We start from the raw sequence: 14,220 nt of genomic DNA on the forward strand, positions 1-14,220 counted from the left end.
ACTGAACACTATGAACAGAATACTACAGCTGGAATACTGAACACTATGAACAGAATACTGCAGCTGGAATTCTAAACACTAAACACTATGAACAGAATACTACAGCAGGAATACTAAACACTAAACACTATGAACAGAATACTACAGCTGGAATATTAAATACTGAACACTATGAACAGAATACTACAGCTGGAATACTGAACACTATGAACAGAATACTGCAGCTGGAATACTGAATACTAAACACTATGAACAGAATACTACAGCTGTAAAATTGAATACTGAACACTATGAACAGAATACTACAGCTGGAATACTGAATACAGAACACTATGAACAGAATATTACAGCTGGAATACTGAATACTAAACACTATGAACAGAATACTACAGCTGGAATACTAAACACTAAACACTATGAACAGAATACTACAGCAGGAATACTAAACACTAAACACCATGAACAGAATACTACAGCAGGAATACTAAACACTATGAACAGAATACTACAGCTGGGACACTAAACACTATGAACAGAATACTACAGCTGGAATACTGAACACTAAACACTATGAACAGAATACTACAGCTGGAATACTAAACACTAAACACTATGAACAGAATACTACAGCTGGAATATTGAATACTGAACACTATGAACAGAATACTACAGCTGGAATACTGAACACTGTGAACAGAATACTGCAGCTGGAATACTGAATACTAAACACTATGAACAGAATACTACAGCTGGAATACTGAATACTGAACACTATGAACAGAATACTACAGCTGGAATACTAAACAATAAACACTATGAACAGAATACTACAGCAGGAATACTAAACACTAAACACTATGAACAGAATACTACAACTGGAATATTGAATACTGAACACTATGAACAGAATACTACAGCTGGAATACTGAACACTATGAACAGAATACTGCAGCTGGAATTCTAAACACTAAACACTATGAACAGAATACTACAGCAGGAATACTAAACACTAAACACTATGAACAGAATACTACAGCTGGAATATTAAATACTGAACACTATGAACAGAATACTACAGCTGGAATACTGAACACTATGAACAGAATACTGCAGCTGGAATACTGAATACTAAACACTATGAACAGAATACTACAGCTGTAAAATTGAATACTGAACACTATGAACAGAATACTACAGCTGGAATACTGAATACAGAACACTATGAACAGAATATTACAGCTGGAATACTGAATACTAAACACTATGAACAGAATACTACAGCTGGAATACTAAACACTAAACACTATGAACAGAATACTACAGCAGGAATACTAAACACTAAACACCATGAACAGAATACTACAGCAGGAATACTAAACACTATGAACAGAATACTACAGCTGGGACACTAAACACTATGAACAGAATACTACAGCTGGAATACTGAACACTAAACACTATGAACAGAATACTACAGCTGGAATACTAAACACTAAACACTATGAACAGAATACTACAGCTGGAATATTGAATACTGAACACTATGAACAGAATACTACAGCTGGAATACTGAACACTGTGAACAGAATACTGCAGCTGGAATACTGAATACTAAACACTATGAACAGAATACTACAGCTGGAATACTGAATACTAAACACTAAACACTATGAACAGAATTCTACAGTGGGAATACTAGTCTCGGTTTACAGAAGTGATACTGTAGTCTCAAGATGCTCAGATGTTGTCCTTTCGGCAAACATTGACTCAGGCTCTCTCTCTCTCTCTCTCTCTCACTCACTCTCTGTGTGTGTGTGTCTCTCTCTCTCTTTCTCTCTCACTCACTCTCTCTGTGTGTCTCTCTCTCTCTCTCTCACTCACTCTCTGTGTGTGTGTATCTCTATCTCTCTCTTTCTCTCTCTCTCTCTCTCTCTCTGTGTCTCTCTCTCTCTCTCTGTGTGTGTCTCTCTCTCTCTCTCTCTCTCTCTCTCTCTCTCTCTCTCTCTCTCTCTCTCTCTCTGTCTCTCTCTCTGTCTGTCTGTCTGTCTGTCTGTCTGTCTGTCTGTCTGTCTGTCTGTCTGTCTGTCTGTCTGTCTGTCTGTCTGTCTGTCTGTCTGTCTGTCTGTCTGTCTGTCTGTCTGTCTGTCGTAGATGCCCCGTGGACAGTGCTCCTGGCCAATATCGAACCAGAGTGGACCGGGGTGACCGTGGGTGGTTTGATCCCAGCACGGTCCTACCAGTTCAGGCTGTGTGCGGTCAATGACGTGGGCAGGGGACAGTTCAGCAAGGAGACTGACCGGTGGGTTTTCATTTTCATGTATCCTTTATTAACCAGGACAATCCCAGAGATATATATGAATGGTGTCTGCCTGTCTTTCATAGTTCAATTAATCACATTCATTTGTGAATCCCATTGGCATCAGCAATTGTTACAGAGGGAGAGAGAGATCCAATGTGTTAGAGCTAGAACAACCTCAAGAAAACATCAGTTAACTGTTCACTGTTTTTTTACAAACTGGGTTGTGGTCAGTAAGGCACACCATAGAAAAACCTTTTGCAACGGAAAAACAAATATTTGTCCTCATTGGACAAGTTCAGGTAGTACCTCCCTGTTTCAAAAATATTTTCTCCCCATTGAATATCACCCAACCTGTTCCTTCCCTTCTCTGTGGTTCAGTGTTGACTCTCTGACTAGTCTGTCAGAAGTCCACAGGGTTTTTCTCAAACATGGGAATGACTGTGTGAGTGTGCGTGTGTTTGATAACTAGGAGTGAGCTGACCCTGCAAAATACTGCTGTGTGTAAAACCATGGGTGTGATGACCCAGCTACTGCTCTCTCTCTGTCTCTCTGTGTCTCTCTCTCTCTCTCTGTCTCTCTGTGTCTTTAGAGTAATACAGAGGGCTGAATGAGTCAGAGCTTCAAACAGAAAGTCAAATCCCCAGAGTACTGTTGATGCCTTAGATATAGCTCAACACACACACACCCTCAGAGACTCACTAACTACTACACATCCTCAGAGACATACTACCTACTACACACCCTCAGAGACATACTAACTACTACACACCCTCAGAGACATACTAACTACTACACACCCTCAGAGACATATTAACCACTACACACCCTCATAGACATACTAACTACTACACACTCTCAGAGACATATTAACTACTACACACCCTCATAGACACACTAACCACTACACACCCTCAGAGACATATTAACTACTACACACTCTCAGAGACATATTAACTACTACACACTCTCAGAGACATATTAACTACTACACACCCTCAGAGACTCACTAACTACTACACATCCTCAGAGACTCACTAACTACTACACACCCTCAGAGACATACCAACTACTACACATCCTCAGAGACATATTAACTACTACACACCCTCAGAGACATATTAACTACTACACACACCCTCAGAGACATATTAACTACTACACACCCTCAGAGACTCACTAACTACTACACACCCTCAGAGACATACTAACTACTACACACACCCTCAGAGACTCACTAACTACTACACACCCTCAGAGACACACTAACTACTACACACCCTCATAGACATACTAACTACTACACACCCTAAGAGACATACTAACTACTACACACCCTCAGAGACATACTAACTACTACACACACCCTCATAGACATACTAACTACTACACATCCTCAGAGACTCACTAACTACTACACACCCTCAGAGACATACTACCTACTACACACCCTCAGAGACATACTAACTACTACACACCCTCAGAGACATACTAACTACTACACACCCTCAGAGACATACTAACTACTACACACACCCTCAGAGACATACTAACTACTACACATCCTCAGAGACATATTAACTACTACACACCCTCAGAGACATACTAACTACTACACACCCTCAGAGACATATTAACTACTACACACCCTCAGAGACATATTAACTACTACACACCCTCAGAGACATATTAACTACTACACACCCTCAGAGACTCACTAACTACTACACACCCTCAGAGACACACTAACTACTACACAGCCTCAGAGACATACTACCTACTACACACCCTCAGAGACATACTAACTACTACACACCCTCAGAGACATATTAACTACTACACACTCTCAGAGACATATTAACTACTACACACCCTCAGAGACATACTAACTACTACACACACCCTCATAGACACACTAACTACTACACACCCTCAGAGACATACTAACTACTACACACTCTCAGAGACATATTAACTACTACACACCCTCAGAGACATACTAACTACACACACCCTCATAGACACACTAACCACTACACACCCTCAGAGACATATTAACTACTACACACTCTCAGAGACATATTAACTACTACACACCCTCAGAGACTCACTAACTACTACACACCCTCAGAGACATACTAACTACACACACCTTCAGAGACATACTAACTACTACACACCCTCAGAGACATATTAACTACTACACACTCTCAGAGACATTAACTACTACACACCCTCAGAGACATACTAACTACACACACCCTCATAGACACACTAACTACTACACATCCTCCCTTCCTCCTATCTGTCTGGCTTTCCATCCATCCCTCTTTCTGTCTTTCCCCCTCCCCACACATCCTCCTTTGATCCTAAAGACTGCTTTATCCTTCACCCTACCTCCCTCTCTTAATCTCTCTCTCAATTCAATTTAATTCATTTCAATGGGCTTTATTGGCATTGGAAACATATTTTTACATTGCCAAAAGAATAAAGACATTTCAAATGTCATAGTATAACTATGTACAGTGTTATAACAATGTGCAAATAGTTGAAGTACAAAAGGCAAAACGAACAAATATCTCTCTCTCTCTCTCTCTGCCTCTGTCTATGCTCCAGAACAGCACTTCTCTGTTTCTATGCACAGAAGAGAAATTGAGATGTCAACTTTAATGAAGTCTCACTGGAATCCTTCAGTGGCTTTAGCCTGCTTTAACTGCATATACATCCCAAACGGCTCTCTTTTCCCTTTACATTGTACTACATTTGACCAGGACCTATAGGGCTCTACTGCACTCTAAATAGACTACAGAGTCATTTGGGACGCAGCCCATGACTTCTTCGATGGTAGCTGAGCTGAAGAGACAGCTCTCTGAGGGAGAGACATCACAGAGCCTTTTACTGTGGCATAGACACAGACAGCCCTTAGTTAGAGAGATCAGTGACAATGATGGTCTGACCAACTCTGCTTTGTGCTGCCTTTACACACACACACACACACACACACACACACACACACACACACACACACACACACACACACACACACACACACATACACACACTCTCTCTCTCTCTCTCTCTCTCTCTTTTAACGATTACATAACGAAAAGACATGGAAATATTCAGAAACATTTGTTAATTCATGCCAGTTTTCTCTCTTCCCTATCTCTCTCTCCCTCTCTCTCCCTCCCTCTCTCCCACCAGACTCTCTCTACCAGAGGAGCCTCCCAGTGCCCCTCCTCAGACGGTGATTGCCAGTGGTCGTACCAACCAGTCCATCATGATCCAGTGGCAACCACCCCCGGAGAGCCACCAGAATGGACCGCTCCAGGGATACATCATCAGGTGAGACACAGAGCAGATTGGTCCAGGTTGAAGATGGAGGGGGTCAATGACATTCATCTTGGTTATTAACCTGTATAACACCACTTGGGTCATGGTCACAATCCTAATGTCTTCCTCCTCTCCTTCCATGTCTTTTCACCCTCACTTTCCCCTTTCTGCACTGTCTAACCATCCCTCTCTCTCTCCCCTCCTAGGTACTGTCTGTCAGGTCTACCAGTGGACTGTCAGATGAAGAACATCACCAGGCCAGACCAGAATAACCTACTCCTGGAGGACCTCATCATCTGGACTAACTATGAGATTGAGGTGGCAGCCTACAACAGGGCTGGGAGGGGTACCTACAGCCACAAGGTTACAGAGTGGACCCTGCAGGGAGGTGAGGATGGATGAAGTCACATGGTTAAACATAGTTCTCCAGCTTTAAGGGTTGAGAAGTGACGTACTTCTCTTAGCTCTCTGTGGAACATAGAACCACAACAAGCCCACGCCGTGCCAGAAGCTCCTCTGCAGCTTTCTGAGGGCCGGTTATTCAGTCATCCTCCTTCTCTTCCTACCTCATGTTTTCTCTCTCTCTCTCTCGTATCTCCCTCCATCTCTTTCCCAGTCCCCACTGTCCCACCAGGTAATGTCCAGGCTGAGCCATTCAACTCCTCTACAGTCAGGCTGACCTGGTCAGCTCCTAGCCCTCAGTTCATCAACGGCATCAACCAGGGATACAAGGTGGGCAACAGAGAGCAGAGACAAATATTCTTATTGGATGTGCAGGAGAACGACCTGTTCTGATAATACATCTCTGTACTGTCATACACTGCCCTCTAGTGGTTAGAATAGGAACTGCATTCTCCAGCATTAGACGTACCAGTGCCTCAACAGATCACTATAAACCAGCTGCAGTGTTTTGTTGTCTTTTCTCTTATGACATTTTTAAACTATCCCTCCATCTGTTTCCAGCTGTTGGCGTGGGAGCCGGGTCACGAGGAGGATGTTACCATGGTGACAGTGAGACCTAACTTCCAGGACAGCGTGCATGTGGGCTACGTGACGGGACTGAAGAAGTTCACAGAGTACTACACCTCTGTCCTGTGTTTCACTACGCCTGGAGACGGCCCTCGCAGCCCGCCTCACAGACTACGCACTCACGAAGACAGTGAGTACCACAGTCACATAACTATACCAAACCTGTAGGCACTCATGAAGACAGTGAATACCACAGTCACATAATTATACCAAACCTGTAGGCACTCATGAAGACACTGTCTCACAGGCACAGACAAAAGCAATTCTATTTCCACATTATTCTATTGACCCGAAGGCCCCGGACTGTACTGTGTTGGCTCAGATATTCTTTGTATGCGTAACTGGGCCAGCGCAGTACAGCTCAGTCTGTCACAAATTGGCCCGGGTAAAAAGGGTATTACAAACTATTACAGACCCAATACACTACTGTAAAGTATATGGTACTACTGTAAAGTGTATGGTACTACTGTAAAGTATATGGTACTACTGTAAAGTATATGGTACAACTGCAAAGTATATGGCACTACTATAAAGTGTATGGTACTACTGCAAAGTATATGAAACTACTGTAAAGTATATGGTACTACTGCAAAGTATATGGTACTACTTTAAAGTATATGGTACTACTGTAAAGTATATGGTACTACTGTAAAGTATATGGTACTACTGCAAAGTATATGGTACTACTGCAAAGTATATGGTACTTCTGCAAAGTATATGAAACTACTGTAAAGTATATGGTACTACTGCAAAGTATATGGTACTACTTTAAAGTATATGGTACTACTGTAAAGTATATGGTACTACTGTAAAGTATATGATACTACTGTAAAGTATATGATACTACTGTAAAGTATATGGTACTACTCTAAAGTATACGATACTTGTGCACTAAACATACTGGACACTCACTGTATAATCCTTGCCTTGTGTGTGTCCAGCGCCTGGTGCCGTTGGTCACCTGAGCTTTACAGAGATCCTGGACACATCTCTGAAGGTCAGCTGGAAAGACCCCAATGAGAAGAATGGAGTCCTCACAGGTACTGTACCTACTATAGTAGAGTATCTAACAATAACCCTCTCTGGAAAGACCTCAACAAGAAGAATGGAGTCCTCACAGGTACTTCACCTAGTATAGTACAGTATCTAACCCTAACCCTCTCTGGAAAGACCCCAACTAGAAGATCAGAGTCCTCACAGGTACTGTACCTAGTATAGTATCTAACAATAATCCTCTCTGAAAAGACCTCAACAAGAAGAATGGAGTCCTCACAGGTACTTCACCTAGTATAGTACAGTATCTAACCCTAACCCTCTCTGGAAAGACCCCAACTAGAAGATCAGAGTCCTCACAGGTACTGTACCTAGTATAGTATCTAACAATAATCCTCTCTGAAAAGACCTCAACAAGAAGAATGGAGTCCTCACAGGTACTTCACCTAGTATAGTACAGTATCTAACCCTAACCCTCTCTGGAAAGACCCCAACTAGAAGATCAGAGTCCTCACAGATAACTAGGCCTACTGTAGGCATGGTCTATGGTTGACCCTGTTTGTTGGATGTGTGCTGTGTTTGGTTGGGTACTGTGGTTGCTAAAGTATCCATTTCTGTGCAAATGGCCAATAAACATATATTCTATTCCATTCTATTCGCTTCTATAGGGAAAGGGAAAGGGGGATATCTAGTCAGTTGTATTCTAGTCTTCATATGTCCTCTGTATCAGTCTAACCAGCTGTGATGTCTCTCCTACAGTATTGTATTCTTGTCTGTTCATGTCCTCTGTATCAGTCTAACCAGCTGTGATGTCTCTCTCCTACAGTATTGTATTCTAGTCTGTTCATGTCCTCTGTATCAGTCTAACCAGCTGTGATGTCTCTCTCCTACAGTATTGTATTGTAGTCTTCATATGTCCTCTGTATCAGTCTAACCAGCTGTGATGTCCTTCTCCTACAGTATTGTATTCTAGTCTGTTCATGTCCTCTGTATCAGTCTAACCAGCTGTGATGTCTCTCTCCTACAGTATTGTATTCTAGTCTTCATATGTCCTCTGTATCAGTCTAACCAGCTGTGATGTCCCTCTCCTACAGTATTGTATTCTAGTCTGTTCATGTCCTCTGTATCAGTCTAACCAGCTGTGATGTCTCTCTCCTACAGTATTGTATTCTAGTCTTCATATGTCCTCTGTATCAGTCTAACCAGCTGTGATGTCCTTCTCCTACAGTATTGTATTCTAGTCTGTTCATGTCCTCTGTATCAGTCTAACCAGCTGTGATGTCCCTCTCCTACAGTATTGTATTCTAGTCTTCATATGTCCTCTGTATCAGTCTAACCAGCTGTGATGTCCTTCTCCTACAGTATTATATTCTAGTCTGTTCATGTCCTCTGTATCAGTCTAACCAGCTGTGATGTCCCTCTCCTACAGTATTGTATTCTAGTCTGTTCATGTCCTCTGTATCAGTCTAACCAGCTGTGATGTCTCTCTCCTACAGGCTACCGTATCTCGTGGGAGGAGTTTAACCGGACCAACACCCGGGTCACCCACTACCTCCCTAACCTGACCCAGGAGTACCGAGTCACCGGGCTGACCGCCCTCACCACCTACACCATCCAGGTGGCTGGGATGACCTCCAAGGGACAGGGTCAACTGTCTTCTTCTACTATATCATCTGGAGTTCCCCCAGGTTAGTACCTCCCCCTAACTCTACCCCCAGGTTAGTACCTCCCCCTAACTCTACCCCCAGGTTAGTACCTCCCCCTAACTCTACCCCCAGGTTAGTACCTCCCCCTAACTCTACCCCCAGGTTAGTACCTCCCCCTAACCCTACCCCCAGGTTAGTACCTCCCCCTAACCCTCCCCCAGGTTAGTACCTCCCCCTAACTCTACCCCCAGGTTAGTACCTCCCCTAAACTCTACCCCAGGTTAGTACCTCCCCCTAACCCTCCCCCAGGTTAGTACCTCCCCCTAACTCTACCCCCAGGTTAGTACCTCCCCCTAACTCTACCCCAGGTTAGTACCTCCCCCTAACCCTCCCCCAGGTTAGTACCTCCCCCTAACCCTACCCCAGGTTAGTACCTCCCCCTAACTCTACCCCCAGGTTAGTACCTCCCCCTAACTCTACCCCCAGGTTAGTACCTCCCCCTAACTCTACCCCCAGGTTAGTACCTCCCCCTAACTCTACCCCCAGGTTAGTACCTCCCCCTAACTCTACCCCCAGGTTAGTACCACCCCTAACTCTACCCCCAGGTTAGTACCTCCCCCTAACTCTACCCCCAGGTTAGTACCTCCCCCTAACCCTCCCCCAGGTAGGTACCTCCCCCTAACTCTACCCCCAGGTTAGTACCTCCCCCTAACCCTCCCCCAGGTTAGTACCTCCCCCTAACCCTCCCCAGGTTAGTACCTCCCCTCTAACTCTACCCCCAGGTTAGTACCTCCCCCTAACTCTACCCCAGGTTAGTACCTCCCCTTAACTCTACCCCCAGGTTAGTACCTCCCCCTAACTCTACCCCCAGGTTAGTACCTCCCCCTAACTCTACCCCCAGGTTAGTACCTCCCCCTAACTCTACCCCAGGTTAGTACCTCCCCCTAACTCTACCCCCAGGTTAGTACCTCCCCCTAACTCTACCCCCAGGTTAGTACCTCCCCCTAACTATACCCCCAGGTTAGTACCACCCCCTAACCCTACCCCCAGGTTAGTACCTCCCCCTAACTCTACCCCCAGGTTAGTACCACCCCCTAACCCTCCCCCAGGTTAGTACCTCCCCCTAACCCTCCCCCAGGTTAGTTCCTCCCCCTAACTCTACCCCCAGGTTAGTTCCTCCCCCTAACTCTACCCCCAGGTTAGTACCTCCCCCTAACTCTACCCCCAGGTTAGTACCTCCCCCTAACTCTACCCCCAGGTTAGTACCTCCCCCTAACCCTCCCCCAGGTTAGTGCCTCCCCCTAACTCTACCCCCAGGTTAGTACCTCCCCCTAACTCTACCCCCAGGTTAGTACCTCCCCCTAACCCTCCCCCAGGTTAGTACCTCCCCCTAACTCTACCCCCAGGTTAGTACCTCCCCCTAACCCTACCCCAGGTTAGTACCTCCCCCTAACCCTACCCCAGGTTAGTACCTCCCCCTAACCCTCCCCCAGGTTAGTACCTCCCCCTAACCCTCCCCCAGGTTAGTACCTCCCCCTAACCCTCCCCCAGGTTAGTGCCTCCCCCTAACTCTACCCCCAGGTTAGTACCTCCCCCTAACTCTACCCCCAGGTTAGTACCTCCCCCTAACCCTACCCCCAGGTTAGTACCTCCCCCTAACTCTACCCCCAGGTTAGTACCTCCCCCTAACTCTACCCCAGGTTAGTACCTCCCCCTAACCCTACCCCAGGTTAGTACCTCCCCCTAACCCTACCCAGGTTAGTACCTCCCCCTAACCCTCCCCCAGGTTAGTACCTCCCCCTAACTCTACCCCCAGGTTAGTACCTCCCCCTAACTCTACCCCCAGGTTAGTACCTCCCCCTAACTCTACCCCAGGTTAGTACCTCCCCCTAACTCTACCCCCAGGTTAGTACCTCCCCCTAACTCTACCCCCAGGTTAGTACCTCCCCCTAACTCTACCCCCAGGTTAGTACCTCCCCCTAACCCTCCCCCAGGTTAGGTCCTCCCCCTAACTCTACCCCCAGGTTAGTACCTCCCCCTAACTCTACCCCCAGGTTAGTACCTCCCCCTAACTCTACCCCCAGGTTAGTACCTCCCCCTAACTCTACCCCCAGGTTAGTTCCTCCCCCTAACTCTACCCCCAGGTTAGTACCTCCCCCTAACTCTACCCCCAGGTTAGTACCTCCCCCTAACTCTACCCCAGGTTAGTACCTCCCCCTAACTCTACTCCCAGGTTAGTACCTCCCCCTAACCCTCCCCCAGGTTAGTACCTCCCCCTAACACTCCCCCTGGTTAGTACCTCCCCCTAACTCTACCCCAGGTTAGTACCTCCCCCTATCCCTCCCCCAGGTTAGTACCTCCCCCTAACCCTCCCCCAGGTTAGTACCTCCCCCTAACCCTCCCCAGGTTAGTACCTCCCCCTAACTCTACCCCCAGGTTAGTACCTCCCCCTAACTCTACCCCAGGTTAGTACCTCCCCCTAACCCTCCCCCAGGTTAGTACCTCCCCCTAACCCTCCCCCAGGTTAGTACCTCCCCCTAACCCTCCCCCAGGTTAGTACCTCCCCCTAACCCTACCCCCAGGTTAGTACCTCCCCCTAACCCTCCCCCAGGTTTTTGGTGTGACTCACTGTGTCTCTCCTCCTTTATCTCCAGCCCTGATCTCACTGTCTCTCCTCCTTTATCTCCATCCCTGATCTCACTGTGTCTCTCCTCCTTTATCTCCATCCCTGATCTCACTGTGTCTCTCCTCCTTTATCTCCGTCCCTGATCTCACTGTCTCTCCTATATCTCCATCCCTGATCTCACTGTGTCTCTCCTCCTTTATCCCCGTCCCTGATCTCACTGTGTCTCTCTTCCTTTATCTCCGTCCCTGATCTCACTGTGTCTCTCCTCCTTTATCTCCGTCCCTGATCTCACTGTCTCTCCTTTATCTCCGTCCCTGATCTCACTGTCTCTCCTCCTTTATCTCCGTCCCTGATCTCACTGTCTCTCCTTTATCTCCGTCCCTGATCTCACTGTGTCTCTCCTCCTTTATCTCTGTCCCTGATCTCACTGTCTCTCCTTTATCTCTGTCCCTGATCTCACTGTCTCTCCTTTATCTCCGTCCCTGATCTCACTGTCTCTCCTTTATCTCCATCCCTGATCTCACTGTGTCTCTCCTCCTTTATCTCCGTCCCTGATCTCACTGTGTCCCTCCTCCTTTATCTCCGTTTCTGATCTCATTGTGTCTTTCCTCCTCCCAATACAGAGATGCCAGGCCCGCCAACCAACATAGCCATCTCCAACATCGGCCCCCGCTCTGTGGCCCTGCAGTTTAAACCTGGATATGATGGCAAGACATCCATCTCACGCTGGCAGGTCGAGGCACAGGTGAGAGACACATCCAATCAATCAATAAATCAATGAATCAAGCAAGCGAGCAATCAATCAATCAAACTTTAAGTGAATTTAAAAAATCATAGTCTCTCTTTTTTTCTCTCTCTCTCTCTCTCTCTCTTTCTCTCCATCTCTCTTCTCTCTCTCTCTCTCTCTCTCCTTCTCCCTCTTCCCTCTCAAAACCCCCATCCCCCCTCCCCCCATTATTATACCCTCTCTAGATTGGTATAATCGGGGAGAATGAGGAGTGGGTGATGGTCAACCAGTTGCCCAATGAGCCTGATGCCCGTTCCCTGGAGGTCCTGGAACTGAACCCCTACACCTCCTATAGGTACAGTACAACATCACTAGTACAACTACAACAGGTACCTAACACTACACCTCCTATAGGTACAGTACAACATCACTAGTACAGCTACAACAGGTACCTAACACTACACCTCCTATAGATACAGTACAACATCACTAGTACAACTACAACAGGTACCTAACACTACACCTCCTATAGGTACAGTTCAACTTCACTAGTACAGCTACAACAGGTACCTAACACTACACCTCCTATAGGTACAGTACAACATCACTAGTACAGCTACAACAGGTACCTAACACTACACCTCCTATAGATACAGTACAACATCACTAGTACAGCTACAACAGGTACCTAACACTACACCTCCTATAGGTACAGTACAACATCACTAGTACAGCTACAACAGGTACCTAACACTACACCTCCTATAGATACAGTACAACATCACTAGTACAGCTACAACAGGTACCTAACACTACACCTCCTATAGGTACAGTACAACATCACTAGTACAGCTACAACAGGTACCTAACACTACACCTCCTATAGGTACAGTACAACATCACTAGTACATCTACAACAGGTACCTAACACTACACCTCCTATAGGTACAGTACAACAGCACTAGTACAGCTACAACAGGTACCTAACACTACACCTCCTATAGGTACAGTACAACATCACTAGTACAGCTACAACAGGTACCTAACACTACACCTCCTATAGGTACAGTACAACATCACTAGTACAGCTACAACAGGTACCTAACACTACACCTCCTATAGGTACAATACAACATCACTAGTACAGCTACAACAGGTACCTAACACTACACCTGATAAATGTACTCTCATAGTTATTCTGGTAGTCACTGTCATGACGTTGGCCTGTGGGTAAGGTTTAAGACCCCCCCCCATAAATACCTTTCTCCCTTCCCCTCTCTGACCCTACTGAAGGACTTGAATAGCCTGTGTTAAATATAGAGAGTCTGGGAACATCAAACAAATGGGGAAAAGGAACCATATTTTGGTAATAAAACCAGTTGGAAATATGCTTGAGAACGTAATGAGTATGTATGTCAGTTAGGTTGTCATCTGAGACATTATGACTGATGACAGGACGACATAAACTGTGCCTGAGAAAGTATACACCCTCTAGTTATCAGAGTAACATGGAATTGTTATGCAATTGAAATGTTTGATATTGAAATTGTTTGTTAGGAGATTAAATGTA

General features: G+C 45.7%; 1 protein-coding gene across 3 annotated transcripts in view; it reads left to right on the plus strand.

Annotated features, from left to right (window-relative positions):
- LOC115171889 (protein sidekick-2) overlaps nt 1–14,220 on the plus strand; it is a 346,069-nt gene that overhangs the window by 288,631 nt on the left and 43,218 nt on the right. For all 3 annotated transcript variants that reach the window (XM_029729082.1, XM_029729084.1, XM_029729085.1), the window contains exons 15-23: nt 2,152–2,299; nt 5,501–5,641; nt 5,836–6,017; nt 6,246–6,361; nt 6,593–6,788; nt 7,600–7,698; nt 9,148–9,339; nt 12,547–12,668; nt 12,896–13,005. In XM_029729082.1, the coding sequence (XP_029584942.1) occupies nt 2,152–2,299; nt 5,501–5,641; nt 5,836–6,017; nt 6,246–6,361; nt 6,593–6,788; nt 7,600–7,698; nt 9,148–9,339; nt 12,547–12,668; nt 12,896–13,005 (1,306 nt within the window). The remainder of the gene's footprint in view (nt 1–2,151; nt 2,300–5,500; nt 5,642–5,835; nt 6,018–6,245; nt 6,362–6,592; nt 6,789–7,599; nt 7,699–9,147; nt 9,340–12,546; nt 12,669–12,895; nt 13,006–14,220) is intronic.

The sequence above is a fragment of the Salmo trutta genome, chromosome 32, assembly GCF_901001165.1.
Source record: "Salmo trutta chromosome 32, fSalTru1.1, whole genome shotgun sequence".
Classification (NCBI taxonomy): Eukaryota; Metazoa; Chordata; class Actinopteri; order Salmoniformes; family Salmonidae; genus Salmo; species Salmo trutta.